This window comes from Spermophilus citellus, assembly GCF_964194105.1.
Source record: "Spermophilus citellus genome assembly, chromosome: 4".
NCBI classification, from domain to species: Eukaryota; Metazoa; Chordata; class Mammalia; order Rodentia; family Sciuridae; genus Spermophilus; species Spermophilus citellus.
The window spans coordinates 100,971,212-100,996,682 of NC_138185.1; the positions used below are offsets into that span (position 1 = coordinate 100,971,212).

General features: G+C 38.2%; 1 protein-coding gene across 1 annotated transcript; it reads right to left on the reverse strand.

Annotated features, from left to right (window-relative positions):
* Positions 1–4,336: 4,336 nt before the first annotated feature.
* Positions 4,337–21,861, reverse strand: LOC308648167 (mortality factor 4-like protein 1; the record flags this gene model as incomplete). The annotated part of the gene is made up of 7 exons (XM_081292850.1): positions 20,723–21,861; positions 10,624–10,704; positions 7,723–7,748; positions 7,155–7,243; positions 6,265–6,366; positions 4,992–5,080; positions 4,337–4,526 (listed from the first exon to the last, which is right to left on the reverse strand). The coding sequence occupies exons 2-7, from the start codon at positions 10,680–10,682 to the stop codon at positions 4,337–4,339; spliced, it is 555 nt and encodes a 184-aa protein (XP_081148976.1). The 5' UTR covers positions 10,683–10,704; positions 20,723–21,861.
* Positions 21,862–25,471: the final 3,610 nt, after the last annotated feature.

Consider the following 25,471-nt stretch of genomic DNA (forward strand, 5'->3'; position numbering starts at 1 on the left):
TGAACGATGTTAATTCTGTTTATGCTGCTTCAGGAGATCTGACAGCCATGGGAAGAGGGATGTTGTGACTGAGCTGACCACTTTATTAAGAATACTGTAAAACTGAAAATAGGGGAAAAGAAAAAACAATGGGGAGATTAAATGTTCCGTTAGGTTAGGGGAAATAATTGTAGCATATATGATGAAGATTAATTAGCCTACTAGTGTTAGAATAATTCTAGTGTGAAAGAGTCTAAATTGTTAGTGCTGTGAAAATAATTTTGGCATGTAATATAGCTAAATGCTTTAGTATTCTTAATTAAGGCCTAATCAGATTTGGGTAATCTTCCCATGAGTTCATGGACTTTGTTCCTTTGGATGGCAAGCATGATTAATCTTGGAACTTGTTTTTCCTGGTGGTTTAGTCATTGCCATCCTGCTCAACAAATTATGCAAAATAAGAACAGGAATTCAATTAACAGTATAGTTAAGGCTAGTAATCCAGCTACATGTGTAGGGTTGAGGGAGGAGATTCCTTCAGCTGAACTGTCCCAAATTCATTATTAAAAGTAGGTGTTTGGGCATTAACCATGGCCAGGACCTGAAATTATAATTTTTTTTGAAATATTTATTTTTAGTTGTTGATGGACCCTTATTTTATTCATTTATTTATATGCAGTGCTGAGAATTGAACCTAGTGCCTCAAAACATGCTAGGCAAGTACTCTACCACTGAGTCACAACCCCAGCCCCAAGATTGTAATTTTAACATAGCCAAAGAATCTATTACGAAAAGGATCAAGTCCCATTAGATGATTGTTTACACTGTGCCATTGAACCTCAGTGTCATTGTATTGAACTGTAGTAAGACAAAAAGGAGTAATATAATGGCACTGAAGTCTCTGAGACCACCGTACATCTTGTACTTGCTCTTGCCATATAACACAATCTTTTAGTTGCTGCACCTCACTTAGAATTTCCTGATCAGTATGTACTTGAGTTTGCCAGGTTTTATTATAATTGCTGAAGATGATGTGTTGTTTGGACCTGTTGGTGTAAGACCACTGCTGCCACGGAGGCAGAGGCAATGAGGCCAGCAAAACCAACAATACCAGTTATTAACAACTATAAACCCCTTAGCCCGGTGCTTTAAATGTCTTAGCAACTCTTGCATGAATGCTACTGAAGATGTTTCCTGCCATGGTTCTTTTAATTTTACAGGGAGTCAGGTAGCTACTGGTCTTTTGAGAATCATAACAGTTTGTCCTTGACTTTGCTCTATGGTTTGATTAATAAGTGCTGCAACATAAAGCTTTCATACGTAACATGACACATATTTTGTGAGGCATCATATTGCATTTGAATACACATGCTATGAGTTAGAATTCTTTATAAAAGGAAAATTAAGGTGGATAACAGTTTTTAATTTTCCATATAAGACTCACCATTCCAGACTGAGTTAAGCCTGTTTTCCATATTCCAGGTGATCCTGGAGCTGTTTAACCTTGTCTGATTGATTTACATAGAAAAAGCATTCTTCCCTCACTGGTTTTGTGGGACGGCAGATGCCAGGGAGTCCAGTTGATTTTGTAAAGTCAGTACCAAATCAGTAACTTGTTGGGTATCTGCAATAACCTGTGCTGTTTTTATAATGAATATAGAGGTTCCTAATCCTGCTGGTCCTGTGTTAATCCCAGTGGATGTTTCTAGCCACATGAATGGGAATAATTTGGGGGCTGTCCTACATCTGGTGTGTGTTGCTATTAGAATGGGTAGGCTTTGGTTGTAGGGTAAAACGTCAGTTTGAGAAGTAAGGAAAATTAAGGTACAGAGGCCAGTTTAATTTTGTAGGCAGGGGCAAATATGAGCCTCACAAAGGACAAACCTCAGAAGTTTGGGGGCATCAGGGCTGTGAGACTGACTCAAGTTCTATTTAAAAGAATTATTTTCTTCTAAAGTGCCCAGGTATGGCTGTATTTTTGGTTATAACTGTTTTTTGCTAGGTGTTCAAGACTAAGCTGGTCAAATTTACTTTGTTCCCATCTGCTGTTAAGAGTCAGCTGAGCCAGGTGCTGTGGCACACCCCTATAATCTCAGCAACTAAGGAGGCTGAGGCAGGAGGATTTTGAGTTCAAAGCCAGCCTCAGCAACAGTGAGGCACTGAGCAACTCAGTGAGACCCTGTCTATTAATAAAATACAAAATAGGGCTGGGGATGTGGCTCAGTGATGGAGTGCCCCTGAGTTCAATCCCTGGTAAACATCCTCGCCAAAAAAAAGCCAGCTGAGTTCCCACAGTGATCACTCTTGGGGAACTTGAGAGCAGCTTCTTAGCTCTTTTAGTGCTATCTGCTAGGTAGGATGGATTAGGGTCTCCTTGATGAGGTGGCTTCCCTTGGAAGCATCAGGTATGTCTCTCTTCTTCATTGACCCTCCTCTTTGTAGCAGGTGCGCCGATTGGCTTTCAGTTCTCTAGTAGTCTCATTAGTCTCCGTGATTGATAGGTTTATGTGGCCCATAAACCAAAGTTGCAAAGCCTTTTAGGGAAGTTCTCTCTTTCCCTGGGTTCAGGCTGACTCAAGGTAAGAGCCAAACATTGGTTTTCTTGGCCCTTTTGTTTTAGCCTCAATCTTTAAGTCTTGATTGTCAACATCCAGCAAGCCAGTCTCACCAGTTTTTTTTAAAGAGTTCTGGGCTTTAATTTCAATGTCTATAACCTTATAATCATTCACCCCTTATATTTAATTGGGGTCTGTATTTGTCCTGGAAGTTAGCCTTATATCCTATCAGTTCCTGTAGGTTATTATCTCTTATTAACCCAGGTCATGTTCTTGAAGCAGTACCTCTGTAAAACATTAATAGGCAACAATTATAAGGTTTACAAGAAAAATACAAAATGAAATTAACAAGAGTAAAAACAATAGTTTGTGCAATAGCTATCTTGAATTTTGGCTGAGTTGTAAAACATCATATCCTGTTTGAGATCATAGTAATCTATAACAAAAATCAATCTTTTGAACACAACTTTAAATGAGCTGAAGTTTGGCTTATTTTGGAGCCATTCTAACGTGCAGTAAGGTGGGAGGTGGAGAGCCTTATCTCAAGTGAAGGTGGGGCTTTTCGTTTATCTCAAGTAAGGTGTTGTAGTTCTGAAGTTTTTGCATCTTTCTTAAATGTCATTTTATAAAGTTTGTATATATTGTTTCCTGAGAATACATGAATAAAGGAAAGGCTGAGAGAGTTTTAACTTTTGTGTGGAAAAGTGGCAAAATGTTTTTCATGTTATACAATATTACTTTTTTAAAGAGATAATTTTTTTATTTTTTTTATTTTTTGGTGGATACAACATCTTTATTTTTATGTGGTGCTGAGGATCAAACCCAGTGCCCTGCGCATGCTAGGCTAGCATGCTACCGCTTGAGCCACATCCCCAGCCCTACAATATTACTTTTAAACAGATCAGACTTTCCTTATTATCTTTCAAAAATGCATTTAAAGGGCTGGGATTGTGGCTCAGCAGTAGAATACTTGCCTAGCATGTGCAAGGCCCTGGGTTCAGTCCTCAGTACCACATAAAAATAAATAAAATAAAGGTATTGTGTCCAACTATAACTAAATAAATATTTAAAAAATGCATTTAAATTCCAATTCCAGTATGAAGAGTAACACAAAATTGTATAAATAACTTATTGACAATAGGTTACTTTATCCAGCTGTAATACATTAAATGACATGAATAAATACCAAACCAATTCATTATTTTTATATAAATTTGAGACTTTTGCTACAGATAATTTTAGTTTGGAGAACATATATAGTGGCCAAGTATTCTTTTAAGCTTTGCTTTTAACCAAGTGTAACTTCTAAAGTACAATTAAGAATCCAGAGTTTATGGTAACAATAATCAGGTCTCCCTGGGTTAACAAAAATCAAAGGATAGCCTTAAATCTCTTATACGTTTAGGAAACAATGTTAATGATTAGAAATTGACTTAGTCAAAGTAAACAGGTATAAGACAGGTCTTCAAATGACAGCGTGGCCTTTCTATGACCATGTACAAAAGAGAGCACTTATTGATTATCTTGCTGGTAAACTTACAGAAACTTTCATTTTATAAACTTTTATATAACACTTAGACAAGACTTTGATATAGTTCTCAGATGCATAAATTATACCTAGTCACACATATTCTGGGTGTCAACTATATTGTTATAACTTAAATAACAGTTGTTTGTTTAACCAGTTACAAAGTAATCATTTAAGACTTTAAAACAGGTATAAATCCTAATTCCTTTAAGACTTAGGTTTTATTATATGGGAAAACTAACAAATACAAATACAAAAAAATTATCTTATAAGATCAAACCAGTGCTTTAGACTTTAGACTCAGTAGATGTGGCGCTCCATACACCTGGGGCATGGGTGCATCAGGATGATCTGCAAGGATTTCAGCATACTGTGGTCTCTCAAATTTGTAGAGCAGTTGAGTGCCCAGCATTACATTGAAGTATTCTTTTATTCCTGCCACAACTTCATTAACAGCATACTCCCTGAAAATGAACAAAAACCATTTATTTCTACAACTGGTCACTGAAAACTGAAAAAGAAATTAATCCAACCAACACAAGGGTAAGGAACTCAAGGTCAAACTAGTAGTGACAACAAACTACTGCTAAGAGAGAGGTTTTTCTTTTTTAAATAAAAAATTTAACAAGGATACATAAAATAAGTTTCAGAAATATGCTGAAGCCAAGTTTGGCCCTCAAAATAAGAGGATTTTTATAATTTCAAATGGTTAAATTTTAAATGATTCCATAAGTACCTATACAACTGCTTCAATTTTACCTAAAATATTCACTATTTGAACCTTTAGGAAAAGTTTGCCAGCCCCTGAATAAAACCAGTGAAATTCTACTGATGGTACTAATATTCCAAAAATATAACTTTGGAGATTATTTGGGAATAAAAATACTTAAGAAAAAGATTCTCTGAGTATTAAAGGGGTTAATTCTTACTTATTATCTGTGTTTCCTCGAGATTTCTTATAATTTGCATAATCCTCAAGAATAGAATCAACATTCTTCTTCGCAGGAAGATAAAAGAGCTATGCAAACAAAACAAAAATCTACGTAAATAAAAATATTCTTTTTCTGTGAAAAATCATACTGGTAAGCTTTCATGCAACAAAAGTTTCAAAATAGGAGAAGGCATTATTATTCAGCCCTTGAAACATGGATAACACTGCTAAGAACTACAATCTTAATTATATTTAGCTCCAGTTACATAAGCTAGTGACTATCATTACTGATGATACAGCTTTGTTTTTTTTTGGGGGGGGGGGAGTGGGGGGGTGCTGGGGATTGAACCCAGGGCCTTGTGCATTTGAGGCAAGCACTCTACCAACTGAGCTATATCCCAAGCCCCTGAAGATACAACTCTAAAACTGACAATCTGCTGGTCATACATATAATCTCTACATATAGAATACACCACATTTCAATGATATTATGAAGGCATTATTTACTGTTAGCATTTTATGTGCTAGACTCACTCTGAAGCAGTAACAGAACTGCCTTTCTTGTCCTCGTTATCAATACTATGAGGTAGGGACTATTATTCCACTAAATGTATTAAAAACGAAGGCACAAAATGACCAAGGAGCTTGTCTGAGGCCATGGCTATTAAGTAGGAGAGCCATAGCTTAAATTTTGACAGCTTAGCTGCAGCTGTATAATCCTCCCAACAAATCAGAATTCAGACCAAGACCACATCATCTATAGTCTCTTGAGTCTCACAATCATCAGTCATCCATAACCTCCGCCCTACCTACACCATTTGTCTGCTTAAAGAAATCACTTAATGTGTTCTCATTCTGCATTTAAGTAACTATTGTGAGGTTTAACATGTCCCTCTCTACTCAACAGTCCCATCATATAAAGTAGAAAATGAGTCCTAGAACCTTAATGAGATTCAGGTTCTTCTACAGAGAATGCTATGTGCAGATCTTTCATTTTCCAATGACCAAAAAAAAAAAGATTCTCTTAATTTTCTGGATGAATTCCAGCCCCAGCAACCTCCAAATATCAGCTATATCCAACATTCTTTAAAATTGTCATAAAATAATTACGTATTTTATTCCTCTCCAAGTGCTTTTTTTTTCCTGAAGTAATTTTCAGTCTCTCAAATAAAATATTATTTATCAGTCATGCTTCAAAATTCAAGTATCATCTTCTTTGTGCTCACAAGTACATAGCACAGAGCTTATAATCTGTCTAGTTTTCAACTTACCTGTTTTTGTCTGGTAATTAAGTCCCAGTCATCAACAAGCCATGGTTTTAGCTCTTCAGGAATCTTTACTTTAACTTCAACTCTGTTCATAAATGTTTCTTCCTAGTAAAAAAAAAAAAAAAAACAGAGAGGAAATAAAAATAAAAAACCTTTCTTTGCTTAACAACAACTCTTAAGACTTTTTAGTGCATGTTTATGTTAAGGTAAAAATTCTTGGTGAATTTCCTCTTTTGGAAATGGAGCATTTTGGCTTAGTTTTTAGTTTTCCCATTCATTGCTAATGTTCACATGAGCACCCCAATACAACTATAAAGGAACATCATTAATTCATAAAAGTTGTCTTCAAAATCTGTCCCAAAGTACTTATTTTCAGAACATACCAATGTTTGTAAGTTAGTAAGTTAATAGCTAGTAACTATTGTTACTTAGAAACTTCAACTTCAGTAATGTTATGTCAATTAGAACTCTTATTAACAAATTCGCTAACTTTGCATATTATATATAACAATAAAACACATTACTATACTACTTAAGTAGGAATCCTAAAACTATTATATTCATGCACACATATGTGAAAGGCATAGGATTTCATAGTATTTGCCATGGTTTTATTAAACCATGCTGAAATTTAATAAACCATCTATTGTGACCCCGTAGGTCTACCCAATCTAACACATAGTCTTAAACACCAATGACAAATTGAAGGTAGGGAAAATCTAGAGCTACACATGGAAACAAAGATACATACAAATATATCCTTTACCCCAAAATAGGAAATTTCATTAGTTAAGCATGTTAGCAATGCTTTGGGGAACCAAAGTTCTATGATTACTTCTTGTTGTGACTTAGACTAGAAATCTAACAGGCTATTAAAAAACTTAAAATCTTACATTTTCAACAGTGGGATCTACCCAGGCCCTTTTCTTCCGAGGAGGCTGAGGTGTCTCACTGGTACTCCCACCATCTCCATTTCCAGGTGCTACAAAAGGGGTGGGGATTGGCGGGGAGAGGTAAGCAAATAAAATAAGAAACTCTATAGAAAACTCTTAACATGCCTTCATTATTTCTCCATCACATGGCTTGTTATTTGAGTCTAAGAATCATAATTCTACGTGAAACAACTTTTATGAATATCTCCACCAAACATTTAGTACAGGCTATACTTAACAATATCACCATCTTCCACTGATTAAAAACATGAGACTAAAGCAGATGAAAATAATGAAATCCTTACTAGTTTCTCCACAGTGGGGGAAAAAAAAAAAAAAAACAAGATCAGTTAGGCCTCTACCACTGTGTACATTTCTATTTATAACATTACCGGGGAGATTCATATTTTAGACCATTAATAGATATATTAAGCTTACTTCAAAATGTCAGTTTTTAAAATAGTGAATTTAAAATACAAATGCTATAAAGACAAAAATAGGTTAACTTAAAGAAAGTTAATTTTCTTACTTTTCTGTTTGTTCTTTTTGGTTTTCCTAAAAGGAGGGGGGAAAAAAGAAAAACAAAGTTATTTCTAGTAAACTATTTAATTTCCCCTTTATCGTGATTAAATTCACAAAAAAGTACTGTCTTTATGGATGAGGTACTTAAATCATAGTTTAGGGCTCAAACACAAATATTTTTATTGATGTTTAAATTCTCATCTTCCTCCACAAAGTGGAAAAAATAAGCCAAGAATGCTTTAGGAGACATACTTCCAGAATTATGTGTTAAAAGTTTAAGAATTTTTATTAGTTCCACCAAAAAAAAGGAGTTTTAAAAGCTGTAATACTTTAATTATTTTCATTTTCCTTTCCAAAACACTAATTTTTCATTTTAGATTTGTACATTCCTTAAACACCAATCATGTTAGTCCAGTGATCTAAACTTTTACTTTTTTCCCCTAAAACTATATTCCCTCATTTTCAATACTATACTTTCCTCCTGATGTATCTCTATCTATAATAGCAACATAACTTGAGTCTATTTGTATCTGCCAAATTATAAAAGTTTTGTCTCTTTGCATAATTATTTCCAAAACACAAAGAAAACCATTGACATATATAATCTACAATTATACATTACTTCTAGTTGGATCTTATCGTAACACCTGAATCTTGTTTTTTACTGTTCTATAGGTCTTGGGGTTATCCCCCTGCCAGAAATCAAATTAACTTGCGTCTGGTTATTAAAAAAAGAAAAATCTGAAGTATAGGCTTTCCCCTGCCTCTGTAAAGTTAACGTTAATAATAAAATATTATGGGGACAGTATTTGAGTCAAGATAAAACATAGAATTTACTTATACATGCTAACAATAGATGAAGACAAAAAGACTTTACATTCAATCTTTATTCACTCTCTGTAAAATTAAAAATATTGACACAACTGATCTCAAACTGTACTTCAATGAATCCTAGTAGTAAGGGCTACCTATGTACTACTGCTTCAACATTCTTGCTCATTTTATTAATGAAGCATGCAAAGTAAACTGTGTCTCAAAATGTGCAATGTTTCATACAATAAATTGCTGATATTTGATTTATATCATCAAAACAGAAACCGCTAGATTCTATTTTGTTTAAATAATAAATTGCTAGATTCTATTTTAAGTTCTTGACTCACTAAATAATGAATCACCAAAGCACAACCTACTACATTAAGCCTAAATGCCAACAAAATTCACATTCCCTATTGAGAAACATGCACCCAAACATGAAAAACCCAGACTTCTAAAGTAGTGAATGTAAATCTGATTCTCCAGGTATCTTATAATAGCCAGGAGCATTAATATGTATTCAGAGAAAACTATATACAGTTACCAAAAACTGAAGATACACTAGCACAAAACTGGACACGAAAGTCATTAAAACCTCAAAGCAAAATAAGAATCCTTAAAATAATAATAACCCTTAAAATCCCCAACATATTTAATTGCTTCTTTTTCTGGATGAGGGGTGGCACTGGGTATTAAGCACAGGGTACTTTACCACTGAGCTACATCCTTAATCCCCTCCCTGTTTTTAAAAATTTTTAAGGCTAAGAGTCTTGCTAAGTTTAGGCAGGCTAACCTTGAACTTGGGATCCTCCTTCTTCAGTAGTTAAAAGATCCAGTAGACAACTGTCGAGGTTTCCATTTTTCAAGGATGAGAACTTTGAATTTAAAAACTTTACCTCATGTAGTAACTCAGTCATTCATAACACTTTATACTCAAATACAAAAAAAACCCACCCCATCTTAGGCACACTGCCACTTGATTTCTATACCAACTTTTAGCACAGTGATAAAGAATTAATTATAAACCAAAGTTTTACTTACTGATAAAACTCCATTTTTATTTAAAAAAAAGAAAATGAATGCCTTTTAAGAACTCAACTGCTAATCAAATTCTAATGAATACTACTACACAGTCACTTTCCAAAGAACAAGAACATAGATCACCCTGAAAAAAATAACATCTAATCCTTGCCAAACTAATTATATTCTCACAGTAAAATACTAAAACTACTGGCCCTCAAAATGTATAATTACCTTTTATCACTAACACTTAAGACTTTAGTAAAAAAGATTGTTAACTCTAAAACCATGAGTAAAGATTTCTCTGGTTTCAAAGAAAAGTAAATTCTTCAGATAAATCACACTTGAAAGCACGTTTTTTTTTTTTTTTTTTTCCTTTAACAAGAAGTGCATGAGGGGCTGGGCGTGTAGCTCAGTGGTAAAGGCTTGCCTCACATGTGTGAGGCACTGTGATTCTCATCACAGCATATACACACCATCAACAACTTTTTTGTTAAAAAAAAATTTTTAAAAATACGAAACCCTTAAGGAGTGGGGGGGGGGGTGCATGACCATTCATTAAAATGACTTGTTTTTCCAAGAAAAATATTGAAGTAGAAAATAAGCATTTCTGAAAAATTGTTTCTTTTCTTTTTTTGGCCGTATTGGGGGATTGAACCCAGGAGCACTTTACCACTGAGCTCCCAATTCTTTTAATTTTTTATTTTGAGACAGTCCTGCTAAGTTGGCTACACTAGTCTTGGTTAGATTTTAAGTTCTAACCATGTTCCAAAGTTGTTTTTTATTTTTATTTTTGTTGATGGTACTGGGTAACTGAACACAGTGGCACTCTACCACTAAGCCACACCCCCTGCCCTTTTTACTTTTTGAGACAAGTCTCACCAAGTTGCCCAGACTGGCCTCAAACTTGCAATCCTCCTATCTCAACCTTCTAATAGCTGAGGAACTTGGATTACATATGTGAGTTAACCATACCTGGCCAAAAAGTTTCCACTTTCAATAAAGTCTAACACATAGTGAGCATTAAGTTTGAATTATAAAACAGTATGCAAAATTAAAACAAAGAGCTTCTTACACTTCAACATTTTTCTGTTGCAGACCAGATGTCTTCTTTCCTGGAGCAGCCCCTCTCATCTTCCCCTCTGCATACTGCTCCCTTCAAAAATAATTACAATTAAGATCATCATAAAAATAATAAGTACCATCATAAAAATAAGAAAATAACTAAGAGGTTCTTCCAGGGGTAGCCAGTGGTTGTGCCTTTTGTAGGTTTCCCCTTGCCTTAAACCTGAAGATGTCTCCTCCAGCCTGTGGGCAGCATGCTCAGAGTCCCAGACCTTAAGACATTGTGTTTAGTTGCAAGGATTTCTCCATGTACGTTGTTGATGGTTCTTTTGTTACTGTTTTAAAGGGTGCACATTTGTGATCAACATTATAATAAAACTTAGATTATACACTTGAAAAAAGGGGGTGGTGCTAGGGCTTTAGCTCAGCAGGAGAGTGCTCACCCAGCACTTGGGAGGCCCTGGGTTTGATCCTCAGCACCACATAAGAACAAATAAAATAGTTTCAGTTCAACTGAAGCCAGATTTAAAGTTAGGTAGTCAGTGTAGTTAGGTAAATCGGGTCTAAAACCGAGTGAAATCTAAAATGGAGGCCATGCTGGGAATGACTCAGGAAAAACACAGGACAATGGAATGTTAATGGAGCCCAGGAAACAGCCCCCAACAGATTTGAAGATAGTCCACCTCAAAGAAGTGTTAATAAACAGCCCCCAGCAACTTAAAGATACCCCATCCCAAAGAAGTGATAATAAAGTCCTTCCTGCCCGGATGACTTCTTTGGCCCACCTGTGTCCCAACCCCTCCCACCTACATTCCATCACCAAACCTATAAAAAGGGGAAACAACTGCACTTCCACGGATTCCACCTTTTGGGTCCCCTTCTTCCTCTGGGAGAAGTCTTTTCCTCTGTCCTCTAATAAACTTCTACTTTCTACTCTGACCTTGCCTCAGCGTGCTTCTTTGGTGTTATTCTTCAACATCGGGGAAGCAAGGACTCGTCACCGGTCAACAGAGGTAACATATATTGGAGGTCCGATCACCGAGATTCTACACCGAGGTAAGCGCCTCTGTACGCACCCCATGCCTGTTTGAGGTGCATCTTTCTCTTTCTTTCTGGAGGGTAAGGTGGGCACCCGACGGCTACTTAAACGCAATTAGTGCAGCCGCCACTCTACAAGACTCGGGTGAGAGGTTTCCTGGCCTAGGCAGTTCTCAATCACCTGTTCAATACAGAGCAGGCGTGTTGGGTTCTGTCAAAGCCGCTTCCAACTTTTCTGTCTGGGCCCGGGAGAGCAATTGGCGTGAGTACACAGTGTCCCGAATCCCGATCTGCCTCGGATGCGTGGAGGTGGAGGAAGGAGTTTGGAACAACTGCGGAATTCCAGTCTGGGCTACCCTCAGACGTTTCCAAAGGTTCCTTTCTCTTGAGCCCCCTCCTGACAGCCCTCAGGGGTATCTAGGGTGATCGGTAGATGAATGGCACTGAGGGAAAGCCCCAATCACATTTGCCTCCGTATGGGCCATGCAACACTCCCAACCCCGCATCCAATCCCTCCTGGATGCTCCCCTTCCTTCGCAGGTCAGAAATGTTAGCAATTCAGGCTGTAGGACTGAGAAAAAGGCATGGGATAATTAGTAAGATCTGCCCAGGTTCCCTAAGGTGCATAGGTAACTTTCAATAGTCTGTTTTACCGCCCAATGTTTAAAATGTGCTGTGTTCCTTAAGCTGCTAAGAGAAGCATTTTTAGAATCAACTCCTTAATCTTATCAACTCTAAGGTAATCTGCTACCTTACAACCAGTAGATATCCCTTAACACTTAGGCGGCTCCTTTAGTCTACAGAGCAAAGGCAACAAAAAGTGCACAATTTTCTTTTTCAATGGGTTTTAGTGGCCGGGAGGATAAGCAGTAAGGCCCTTAAGTCTGAATCCTCCCAGGGTCTCTGGCACAGGGCAAACTGAGACCCTAGCACTTTGCTAAAGGGGACCAGAAACCCCTTGGCAAAGCAAGGTGAGAGACGGGTTTTCTGGACCGTTTAGGAGGCTCAAGCTTAGGGAGATCAACAGTTTTCTCCGGCGCGGGCACCTGAGTTCTGTTTTTTCTCTCTCCACTCAGATGGGAGCCTCACTCTCTAATACGTCAGGTACGCCACTTACCCGCGTATTGAAAAATTGGGATAAATTTGACCCCCAAACGCTCAAGAAAAAGCGCCTCATTTTCTTCTGCCGCCAGGCCTGGCCTCAATACAAACTCCCTGACGGAGAAACCTGGCCACCAGAGGGAAGTATCAATTTTAATACTATTTTACAACTTGATAAATTTTGCAAAAAGGAAGGGAAATGGTGTGAGGTGCCATATGTTCAGGCTTTCTTTGCTCTAAGGGAAAATCCTATATTATGCAAATTATGTCCACAATGTAAAGTAGACTTAGCCATGGTATCTGCCATGAAGAGAGAAAGTCTTGGGGACTCACCTACTGAGGAAAAAGAATCAGGAGAACCCACCAAATCCCCATCGACTGTTGGTGCGCAACAACAGCCTTCCTGTCCTCCATATCCTGGCCCCCCTGCGTCTGCCCCAACAGACAAACCAAATGTATTACCTCTCCAGGAGATGCCAGGAGGAGAATTTGGGCCAATCAAAGTGCATACCCCCTTCTCCCTTCAAGACTTAAGGCAGATAAAAACTGATTTGGGGAGATTTTCAGAGGACCCAGATAGATATATTGAGGTATTTCGAAACTTATGCCAGGCATTTGACCTTGCCTGGAAAGATGTTATGCTATTACTCAACCAGACCTTAACTTTCAATGAGAAAGAAGCAACTCTAAGAGCAGCTGAGGAATTTGGGGATGAACTACACCTTGCTCCTTCCCCAGCAGAACAGACTAAAAGCAAACCTAATTACCCAACTGGAGCACAGTCAGTTCCCAGAAATGATCCTGAGTGGGACCCAAATGATGAGCAAGACGCTTGGAAAATTAGCCATTTTCAAGTATTGATCCTTGAAGCCCTTAGGAGAATCAAGCAAAAGCCCATTAACTATTCTAAGATTTCAGAAATTATTCAGGGCCCCCAGGAAAGCCCTGCTATTTTCATGGAGAAACTCAGAGAGGCAATGAGAAAACACACCACCGTGGATCCTGAATCCACAGAGGGCCAACTACTTTTAAAAGACAAATTTATCACTCAGTCAGCCCCAGACATCCGGAGGAAGTTACAAAAATTGGCATATGGCCCTGATCAATCTTTAGATAACATCCTCCAAATTGCTACTTCGGTTTTCTATAATAGAGATATAGAGGAAAAAAAGGAGAAAGAGCTTAGAGACAGAAAAAGAACTGAAGCGCTGGTATTTGCTCTCAGAGGAGTAAGCTCCCAGGGTGCAGGAGGACGAAATGCTCCTCAATCCACGAAAGGGACTTGTTTCCAATGTGGAGAAGAAGGACATTTCAAACGGGATTGCCCAAAGGCCAAGCGACCGCCTCCACGGCCCTGCCCCAAATGTCAAGGCAATCACTGGAAGAGTGACTGTCCTCAGGGGCGTAAGTCCTTGAAGTCAGACCCCTCTACACAGGCCTGAGGGGCCCGGGCTCAACCTTGGCTCCCATGACTCCTATCACCGCATGTGAGCCCCGGGTATGCTTCTTCGTAGGGAGCCAAAAGGTCAACTTCCTTTTAGATACTGGCGCCAGTTATTCTGTACTCACCTCCTATCCTGGACCTCTTTCCTCTAATACTGTAACCATACAAGGGGTGTCTGGACGGCCTATTACCAGAAGGCTTACTCCCCCACTGAGTTGTGAGTGGGACGGGGTGATGTTTTCTCATGCATTTCTGATAGTCCCAGAATGTCCTACCCCTTTATTGGGGAGAGACATACTTTCAAATCTTCAAGCGTCAGTTACAATGAATTTAAGACCAAGAGGACCATTATGTCTGCCTTTATTAGAATGTGATATAAATCCTAAAGTGTGGGCTACTGAAGGCAAAATTGGAAGGGCGAAAAGTGCAGTTCCAATCAAAATAGTCTTAAAGGACCCTCTGTCTTTCCACATCAGAGACAATATCCCCTACGCCCAGAGGCAAAAAAGGGTTTATTGAAGATCATTCAGAACCTCAAAAGACAGGAACTTTTAGTGCCCTGCAATAGCCCATGTAACACACCCATTTTAGGAATTCAGAAACCCAATGGGGAATGGAGACTAGTTCAGGACCTGAGAATAATTAATGAAGCAGTTGTTCCTCTCCACCCTATGGTTCCTAATCCATACACTCTGTTATCTGAGATTCCAGCAACTGCTGCCTGGTTCACGGTGTTAGATTTAAAAGATGCCTTTTTTTTGTATACCCTTAGACTCCCAATCACAATATCTGTTTGCCTTTGAAGAGCCAGATAGTGGATCTCAATTAACTTGGACTGTATTACCCCAAGGGTTTAGAGACAGTCCCCATCTGTTTGGTCAAACCCTAGCTAAAGATTTAACAGAGTTTAGAGATAAGACATCTCTGACTGTCCTGCAATATGTAGATGATATACTTTTGTGTGCCTCCACTAAAAGGGAATGTCAAGAGGCTACTAAAGAACTTTTAAACTTCTTAGCTGATAAAGGTTATAAAGTCTCAAAGAAAAAAGCTCAATTGTGCCAAAAACAAGTTCAATATTTAGGATTACAGCTGTCTCAAGGAACTCGCAAGCTAGGACCAGAAAAAATAACCCCCATAGGACAATATCCTCTACCTCAGACCATAAGACAACTTAGAGGCTTTCTAGGGATAACTGGATACTGCAGGCTTTGGATCCCTGGATATGGGGAAATAGCTAAACCTCTCTATAGCCTCCTCAAAGAAACACTACGCCAAGGAACGACTTCCCTCATATGGGAACCAGAACAGATTAAAGCCTTCAAGGCATTAAAAGGGGCCTTACTCCAAGCCCCTGCCCTCAGCTTACCCACTGAACAAAAATTCAACCTATTTGTTACTGAGAGAGGAGGGATAGCCCTAGGAGTGGTCACACAGAAGAAGGGACCAGCTCAACAGCCAGTAGCTTATCTCAGTAAGGAGCTTGATCTTGTGTCTTCAGGATGGCCTCATTGTTTGAGGGTAGTAGCAGCTGTGGCCTTGCTAGTTCCTGAGACTATTAAAATCACCCTGGGAAGAGACCTTATTGTCTACACCTCCCATGATCTCTCAGGAATTTTAAATTCAAAAGGTGAACTATGGCTCTCAGACAATCGCCTTCTAAAATATCAAACCCTACTTTTAGAAGGACCTGTAACTCAAATAAGGACTTGTTCTAGTTTAAACCCAGCTACCTTCCTCCCAGAGAAATTAGAGGGAAATCCTGAACATGACTGCCAACAAGTCCTGTCTATAAACTACTCAGCTAGAAAGGACCTTCAAAACCTTCCCCTATCCAATCCTGACCTCACCATGTTCACAGATGGGAGTTCCTTCATGGAACAAGGAGAACGCAAAGCTGGATATGCTGTGGTGACTTTACATGACACCATAGAGGCACAATCTTTGCCCCCAGGCACAAGCTCTCAACTAGCCGAATTGATAGCCCTAACAAGAGCATTAGAAATAGGGAAACAACAGAGAGTTAATATTTATACTGACTCCAAATACGCCTACCTAATCCTGCATGCACATGCAGCAATTTGGAAGGAAAGAGGATTTCAAACTACTGGGGGAACGTCTATAAGGAACTATGAGCAAATCTTAAGACTGCTAGAAGCTGTCCATTTACCCAAAGAGGTAGCAGTAATTCATTGCCAAGGACATCAAAAGGGAATAGATGAGATAGCAGAAGGGAACAGACTAGCAGACCAACAAGCCAAGGAGGCTGCTAAGGGTAATTCACAGATAACTACCTTAGCCCCTTTGATATGGACAGGTCCTCCCCCAGAGATAAGACCTCAATACACCCAGGAGGAAACTAACAAGGCACTATCTAAGGGAGGTATTCTTTTACCCTCTGGGTGGATTCAAATGGAAGATGACAAACTTTATTTACCTGCTAATTCCCAGTGGAAGATTTTACATACCTTACATCAATCTTTCCACTTAGGAAAAGAAAATACTCTCAAATTAACCCGAGAGATATTTGAAGGAAAGGATCTTTCAAAAACTATTCACCAAATAGTCAAAGCCTGTGGCACATGCCAAAGAAATAATCCACATAATTCTACTCAAAAGCCCCCAGGATTACAAAGAACAGGACAATTCCCTGGGGAAGACTGGCAACTTGATTTTACTCATATGCCTAAGAGTAATGGATTCCAATATTTATTAGTTATGGTAGATACTTTTACTGGGTGGACTGAAGCCTACCCCTCCCGGACCGAACAAGCAAGAGAGGTAGTCAAGGCATTATTACAGGAAATAATCCCACGATTTGGGTTGCCTCGAAGTCTACAGAGCGACAATGGAGCAGCATTTAAGGCAGCTGTCACTCAGGGGATATCAAAAGCCTTAGGCATTAAATACCATCTCCATTGTGCTTGGAGACCTCAATCCTCAGGAAAGGTAGAAAAAACTAATGATATTTTAAAAAGACATCTAAGAAAACTCACTCAAGAAACCCACTACCCATGGCCTAAGGTGCTTCCTTTAGCACTGCTCAGAATTAGAAACACCCCAAAGACATTAGGGCTCAGCCCATTTGAACTCCTATACGGGAGACCATTCCTAAGAAATGATATTCTTAAAGACCAAGAAACTGCAGATCTAGTAACTCATATCACAAAATTGGCCAAATTTCAAGCTGAAATTCGCAAATATCCTATGTCTGAGCCAGGTATTTCTCCACCTCTATATGAGCCTGGAGATCTAGTTATGATTAAGACCATCCCTTCAAACTCTCCAAACTTAGACCCTATTTGGAAAGGACCTTTTTCTGTAATCTTATCCACCCCTTCTGCAGTAAAGGTGCTGGGACAGGAGAATTGGATCCACCACTCTCGGATTAAGGCCTGCCATCCTGAGCCGATACCCAAAGAGACTTCTTCTTCCCAAGAAACTGAGGAACGATACTCCTGCACTCCAGTAGAGGACCTAAAATATCTCTTCCGCAGAGAAAATGGTGATATGTAAACTTTTCCTTCTTTTTCTCCTTGTTACCATAAACAGACCAACTGAAGCTAACTCTTTTCTAATGTGGGCTCAACAGTATGCTATTAGGTTACAGAAAGATAATTGCTGGATATGTGGACTATTACCCCTTTCCAGCACTTCTGGACTACCTTGGTGGGTATCCCCATTACAAGGAAAGGACTGGATAAATTTACAATCCTTAATGTTACAACAAAAGAAAGAAAGACCCTATTTACAAAACGCCTCTCGTGCAGATGTTAATTTATGGCCTATAAATGAAACTTTATCACAACCTGGTCATGGAAAGATTTTCACTTTAAACCAGACCAACCTTCAGACGTCCACTACTGTTAAATCCCATATAGGCCCATCTAATTCTCTCCTTCCACTACCTGCACCATCAATATGTCACAGGTACAAAGATGGTTATTATCAAATTTGGGACGGAGATTTATGGCTCACTCCCACTATTGGGCATTTAAACCAAAAGGCCCCACTCTGTTGGGAACAGCGAAACCATACTTATGACACGTGGCCTAATGCTACTCGAGAATTAGGATGGACCCCAGAGTCACAATGTCAAAAAATTATAGTTTTACAAGCCAATGATTGGTTTGGAACAAATTGGCTTTCTAGGCCAAAAACTATTTGGCCAGCACCCAATGGGACTCAATGGATATGTGGAACTAACCTATGGCCCTGGCTTCCCCCAGGCTGGATAGGAAGGTGTACAATTGGGTACCCCTGGATGCAGGGGAGATGGACCCCAAATATAACACAGCCAGCAAACCTCCTCAATCTCAAACACAGATGGGGACGATCTGTGTTTCGTTGGTATGATCATCTAGCTTCTTTGTTTATCCCACAAATTGGTTTAGAAGATGTAATGTGGCATGTGGAGACTTTAAACAATTATACTCAAACTGCCCTCCATGATGTTGAGGAAAGTATCTCTCTCCTTAATACTGAAATAACACTTATGAGGAAGGCCATCTTACAAAATCGAATGGCTTTAGATGTCCTCACTGCAGCCCAAGGTGGTACTTGTGCTATTATTAAAACTGAATGTTGTGTTTACATCCCTGACAATTCTGGCAATGTGACAAATATCCTTAAAGATTTACATACTCAGATAAAAGCCATGTCCTCACCAACTTTGTCATGGGAACAATATCTTAGCTCCTGGTTCTCCGGTACTTCCTGGTGGAAAACATTGTTAGTCTCTGTCTTTGGTATCATACTTATTGGCATATTCCTGTGCTGTGGTATTTATTGCTGCATCAATATGGTTCCAATATTAATGAATTCTTGTTTCTCTTATAGACCGCCCATCGCTCAAATGGCCCTCCAGCCTATTACTTCTCAATTGGACTTCTATCATGGACCACTCGATAGACCCGATTTTTAAAAGGGGACTCCAAAACTGCTTGCCCCAACATCGCCCCTTTTGTCAGCCTGAAGAAGCCAGAACGGTCTTCGCCCCCATTCCTTACAGCAGTAAGGAGCTCCCCAAATTAGAGGGGGGAATGAAGCCAGATTTAAAGTTAGGTAGTCAGTGTAGTTAGGTAAATCGGGTCTAAAACCGAGTGAAATCTAAAATGGAGGCCATGCTGGGAATGACTCAGGAAAAACACAGGACAATGGAATGTTAATGGAGCCCAGGAAACAGCCCCCAACAGATTTGAAGATAGTCCACCTCAAAGAAGTGTTAATAAACAGCCCCCAGCAACTTAAAGATACCCCATCCCAAAGAAGTGATAATAAAGTCCTTCCTGCCCGGATGACTTCTTTGGCCCACCTGTGTCCCAACCCCTCCCACCTACATTCCATCACCAAACCTATAAAAAGGGGAAACAACTGCACTTCCACGGATTCCACCTTTTGGGTCCCCTTCTTCCTCTGGGAGAAGTCTTTTCCTCTGTCCTCTAATAAACTTCTACTTTCTACTCTGACCTTGCCTCAGCGTGCTTCTTTGGTGTTATTCTTCAACATCGGGGAAGCAAGGACTCGTCACCGGTCAACAGCGGTAACACAACTACAACTAAAAAATAAACATTAAAAAAATAAGTATTTATGAAAAAAAAATGAATTTTGCCAGCTTAATGTCAATCTAGAATTTATATTCAAATCAAGGTTCCCAAGCTTATACACTTCTGGAACCAAGTTTTCAACAAGTTAAACAAATGACAATATATTTACAAAAATCAAAACTCAGGAAAAGAGTGTAAGGCCTAATATTTGGCTCTTTCATATCTACCAAAATTAAAATCAATGTAGTAAAGAGTGACCGTAATAGGTGTCTCATATAACTGAAAATTCCATTTCTGTTTTAAAATTCACTAATCCCAATGTTTTCTTTTAATTTGATTCCAATATTTTTAGTACACACTTCAGCTTTAAAAGTAAATGAGGGCTGGGGATGTGGCTCAAGCAGTAGCACACTGGCCTGGCATGCGCAGGGCACTGGTTCGATCCTCAGCACTACATACAAATAAAAAATAAAGATGTTGGTCCACCAAAAACTAAAAAAAATAAATAAATATTTTAAAATTTTCTTTTAAAAAAATGTAAATGAGAACAATTATCTTACAGACCATACACACATAGTCTGAAAGAGTCCCTTCTGCCCTGTTCCCAGAGATGTGTAATAACAGGAATACCTCGTTTCCCCCACCAACTGTGCCTTCCACAGAGCTCAAGAGGTAAGACAGTAGTCTTACTGTAGTTTTAACAATGAGTTTATACCTATAGCAATTCCCAACTACATGCAGCTGTGTTTTCAACCAACCTCTAAAGACAGATGCAAACAATGATAGGTTGCTATTTCCTTTACCTAGAAAAGGCTTGTCTGATTACTTGAAGTCAAAGGCATAGCACAACCACTGACACGTACCAATAATCATTTTATAGGCAGGCAGGCAGCCAACATTGATTCCCATTGCTCATTCTTTGTCCCAAATCTAATTTACAGACATTTCACTTCTATATTCATTTCTCAAAACAAACTTACTGATTGGCTTTTTGGAGTTCTCGCTGTTTCTGCAGATTGGTGTCCACGTACTTGAGCACTCTGCTCTCTGGAACCCATTCATCCCAACTGAAAAGGAATAAAAATATTATTCAAAAACATTTTCATGATGATTCAGACTCTATCCTCCAATTAATTTTTAAAGATCCAAGAGGCAAGCCCTTGGATTTCTGAAATAATGGGAAATGGTACTACAAATCCATTCTCAACTAAAATGAAAATCTATTTAAAGTTGTTTTGTAAAGAAGGAAAACTTCATATTCTGAGAAGCAGCATTCCAAATTTAAAAGATTATTCAAATCAGTTTTAGAAATAGCTAAAGACTGTCTAAGCAATTAGCCTATGGAACGAAAATATCTTAAAATTTTTCAACTGCCAAAGATGAAACAGAAGTTCATAATAGGTGCTGGGGATACAGCTCAGTAGAGTGCTTGTCTACCATGCACAAAACCCTGTATTCAATCCCCAGCACCCAAAAAAAAAAAAAAAGTTCATAATAAATTGACCTAAACAAAGAAACAAACAAAAAAACCCTAAAATCAATTATCTTGTTACTTATGTGTAATAACTAAATTACACAGCTCTCTGACTTATTTTCACCACCTGTAAAACGGGGGATAATTAGATATTAAGTACCTATATCTCATAGGGTTATTATGAGAATGCATGCAAAATACTTCAGTATCCCTGACAAAAAACAAACACAGTATGTCAGAAACACATTAGAAACTCTACCAACACTCACCATCTAGATTACTCAAGTAAGTTTGTACATTAAAGTATTACACTGATTTATCAGATTATACCACTCTATTTTTCATTCACTCACATATGAATACACAAATTTCCAAGGCTGACCAGAGGATTTATTTAAACACTAAAAGGTAGAATAGAATCACTCTATTATAATGTTGACAAGGCATTCTGGCACTTCTGCTGGTGTTCATTTAAGGACAATATTTCTTAGGGAATGATGAACTTTTTGAACAAAGTGAGCCTTTTCTCCTGCTGATGGAGCTCCTTTAGTGACACAATTAGGTGTGTTCTCAAAGCAATGTCTTTAACAATTTCCCACCTCTGACCTCTTATAGAATATAGCCAAAGGAAAAATAAATAAAAAGCAATCCTCAACACCATTCCTAGAGAAAACTTTAAAACATGCATTTACCTAGAGGTCAGGAGGGGGTGGTGTACCGAGGGAGCTCCTTCAGGAACAGGAAAAAAAAAACTCTGCAAAAGATGAGTAAGGAATTAGAAGACATGAATAACATAAAGCATCCACACCTAACAAAATCATCTGTAGATCTAGACTAGCAAAAATAACAATACATTTTTTCTTACTTGTAGATGAAATATTCTCTAGGATAAACTCTAAAAGGAAGCCTTGATAATTTCAAACAGGAGAAATACTACAATGTGCTCCTAGATAAACCCTAAAAGCTTTTAACCCTATAAAAAGGCATTCACTAATTTAATAGATTAAAATTGGTCAAATGTGCTCTCCAAACAGTGTAATCAAATTGAAGCCCAGAAATTTGAAGCTCAGTGTGTAGAAATTAAACAATGAACACCAAAAAAATAATAAGACAGAGAAGAAGTCATAAAGGAAATTATGAAATACTCTCAAATGAATGCAAATGAAGACAAAGCATACCAAAACTTAGGGAATATAGCTAAATCTGATTGTGCAAGGACACAGAGAGCTGGGTATACTATTGATACCCAACCACCTAAACTTACACCTTAAGACACTTGAGACAGAAAAGCAAACTAAACTCCAAATTGGCACCAGGATAGGAATAATAAAAATGGATCAGAAATTAATAAAATAAAGGAAAGAAAATTAACAAATAATAGAAAACTAGAAAAACAAATGCTGATTCTTTGAAGGTAACAAATTTTTAAAAATCTTTAGAATCACTTTCTAATAAGAATGGAATGTTTAAATTTATTTAAATCAGAAATGATAGAATCCTATTAACAGCTTTACAAAAATTAAAATATTCTAAAAGTATCTATATTTTAGATATAAAGATGTGTAATATCTTTATACAAATTAGATAACTTAAAACAAATGAACAAAATATTAAAAAGACAAAAATGATTTATGAAGAAATATAAAATCTGAACGAACCTATAGCATGTACTGCATTGTGATTAGTAATAGAAATATCTACTTACAATGAAAAGTCAAGGCCTCAATAGTTTCACTGTTCAATTTTAGCAAACACTTAAAGATGAATTAATACTAGTACTTCAAAATACATTCTACTATCATTTATAACTAAAAAGAACAAATAAAAAAATTAATGCTCCACACTCTTCCAAACACTTCCCAACTCATGAGTTCACTATAAATTTGATGCCAATAAAGTAAAAAGGCATCACATAGAAATCTACAGATCAATATTTCTTACAAACACAGATGTAAAATTCTTCAAGAAAACACTAGCAAGACAAATCCAGAAAAACATTAAAAGTTTTATGTATGTATAATAAAAATTGCATATGATATATATATATATATATATATATATATATATATATATATACATATAATATAATATATACACATACATATAAAGCATCATATGTCATTTAATGATGGCAATGCATTCTGAGAAATGTGATGTGTCATTAGTGATTTTTTTTTGTTTTAGTTTGTTGATTAGTGATTTTGTGTTGCAGAAACATTATAGCATGTACTTGCACAAGCTGAGCTGGCAACAGCAGGTCTAGGCAGGGTCACGTGGGGCCACTGCTGTGAATATAGTCTAGCACTGACCAGAACATCCTCATGTAGTGCATGATTGTGACTGCACCAATGTGATAAAGGACTAGAGCTGTACTGTCATCTCAACAACGCAGAGAAAGCATTGGCCAAACCCAGCCACTCTTTATTATAAGAACACGCAGCCAAACAGGAGCAGGGGAGCCTCCCCAACCTGCTGAGGGGCATGTAGGAAAGCTGCCCGTTGACCCAGCACCCAACGTTGGCAGACTGAGCTTCTCCCCCTGGGATGAGGAGCAGGACCAGGAGGGGCACTCCTGCTTCTTCTATTCAAGAACATGCACAAGGTTTTAGCAGCCCACGAGGGAGGGAAATGTAGAAACAAAAAGGCATCCAGGTGGATAAAGAACCAAGACTATCTCCAACTGCTGATCCACCCCTGGATATGGAAATGCTGAGGAATCCAATTAAAAAACTTATTAGAGCCGAAAATCAAGTCAGGGCTTTCAAGTTACCAGATAAAGGACAAAAGCCAGTTTTATGACTCTACACTCAGAATCTGAAATCATTATTAAGAAGAGAGCTTCATTTCCAGTAGATTAAAAAAAAAAAAAACAGAAAAAAGCCCAGCAGTACTTTTACCTAAACTAAAGAAGTTTCAAATTATACTCTGAAAAGTACAAAATCTTCTTTAATAAAGTTAAAGAAGGCCCAAATAAATGAAATAAAATTCAAGTTTTTGAGTCAGAAGAATCGATATAGTTAAGAAGAAAATCCAGTGGAGCTGCAGCTTTAATGCAGTACCTACGGAAATGTCAGCTGGCTTCTTTGAAAATATTAGCTGGCCAATTGAGGAATTAATGTGGAAATGCAATTTCCCGGAAGACTCAAACCTTCTTCAATGAGGGAGCAAAATTGCCAGAAACATACTCCAAACCTTCCCGCCTAGCTAGAGTCAAGACAGGGCTGCCTGATTCAGTGTAGTCCTGGGTTCCAGGCAGGAAAATGAGGGTCTAAAAGTAAATCCTTACATTTAGGGTCAGTTGATACTTGACCAAGACCTCAGTGAACTTTTATCAAAAAAAGTGCTGCAACAACTAGACATCACCCACACAGCGACAAAGCTAGAACCCAGCCCAACGCAGCGTGTGAAATTCACTCAAAACGGCTCAGACCTAAACATAAGGGCTGAGCATTGCAGCACTGTGGTGAGAAGACAAAAGCATTAGAGCTGCCACAATTGGGAAGACCATGCTGTTTGCTCTTTTTAGGGGTTTAGATAAGACAGAAAAATCGCAAGCCAAAAAAATAATACAAACGAACTGGACTTCATTGAAACTAAAAATGTGCATCAAGGGACTCGGTTGGGGAAGTGCAGAGACGACAATCAGAATGGGATAGGATGAGCGAATCTTGCAACTGACACATTACTTGCATCTAGAACATATTTAAAAACTCTTTCAGCTCAGGAATTTTAAAAAATCTTTTAAAATGAGTGAAGGATCTGAATAGATATTGTGCCAACAGGATAAACAAGTGGCCCACAAGCGTTTGAGAAGATGGCCCGCACCATCGGCCGTCAGGGAAGTACAAAGCAGAGCCATAGGACATGCCATTTGGGGTCACTGTGATCTCTGTTGTCAAACACAGGGACCACAATAAGCATTTCAGAGGATCAAAGGAAGGGGAAGCCTCTTCCAGTGGTTCTGGGGAATGTACAACACTGCCATGTCTTTGGACTTTCTAAAAAGTGCTAAACATAAGGTTGTCTTATGACCCAGAAATTCCACTCCTAGGTATAGACCCAAGAGAACTTAAAACAAATCTCTACACAAAATCTAGCAAGTGATTCTAGAATGTTTCAAATGTTCATGTTGACATTACCATCAACCAATGAATGAATCGACAGCATGCAGTATCTCCACACAGTGGGAAATGGTCCTACAATAAAGATAAGTACTGATACCTGGCACAACATGAATTAACCTTGAAAACACTAT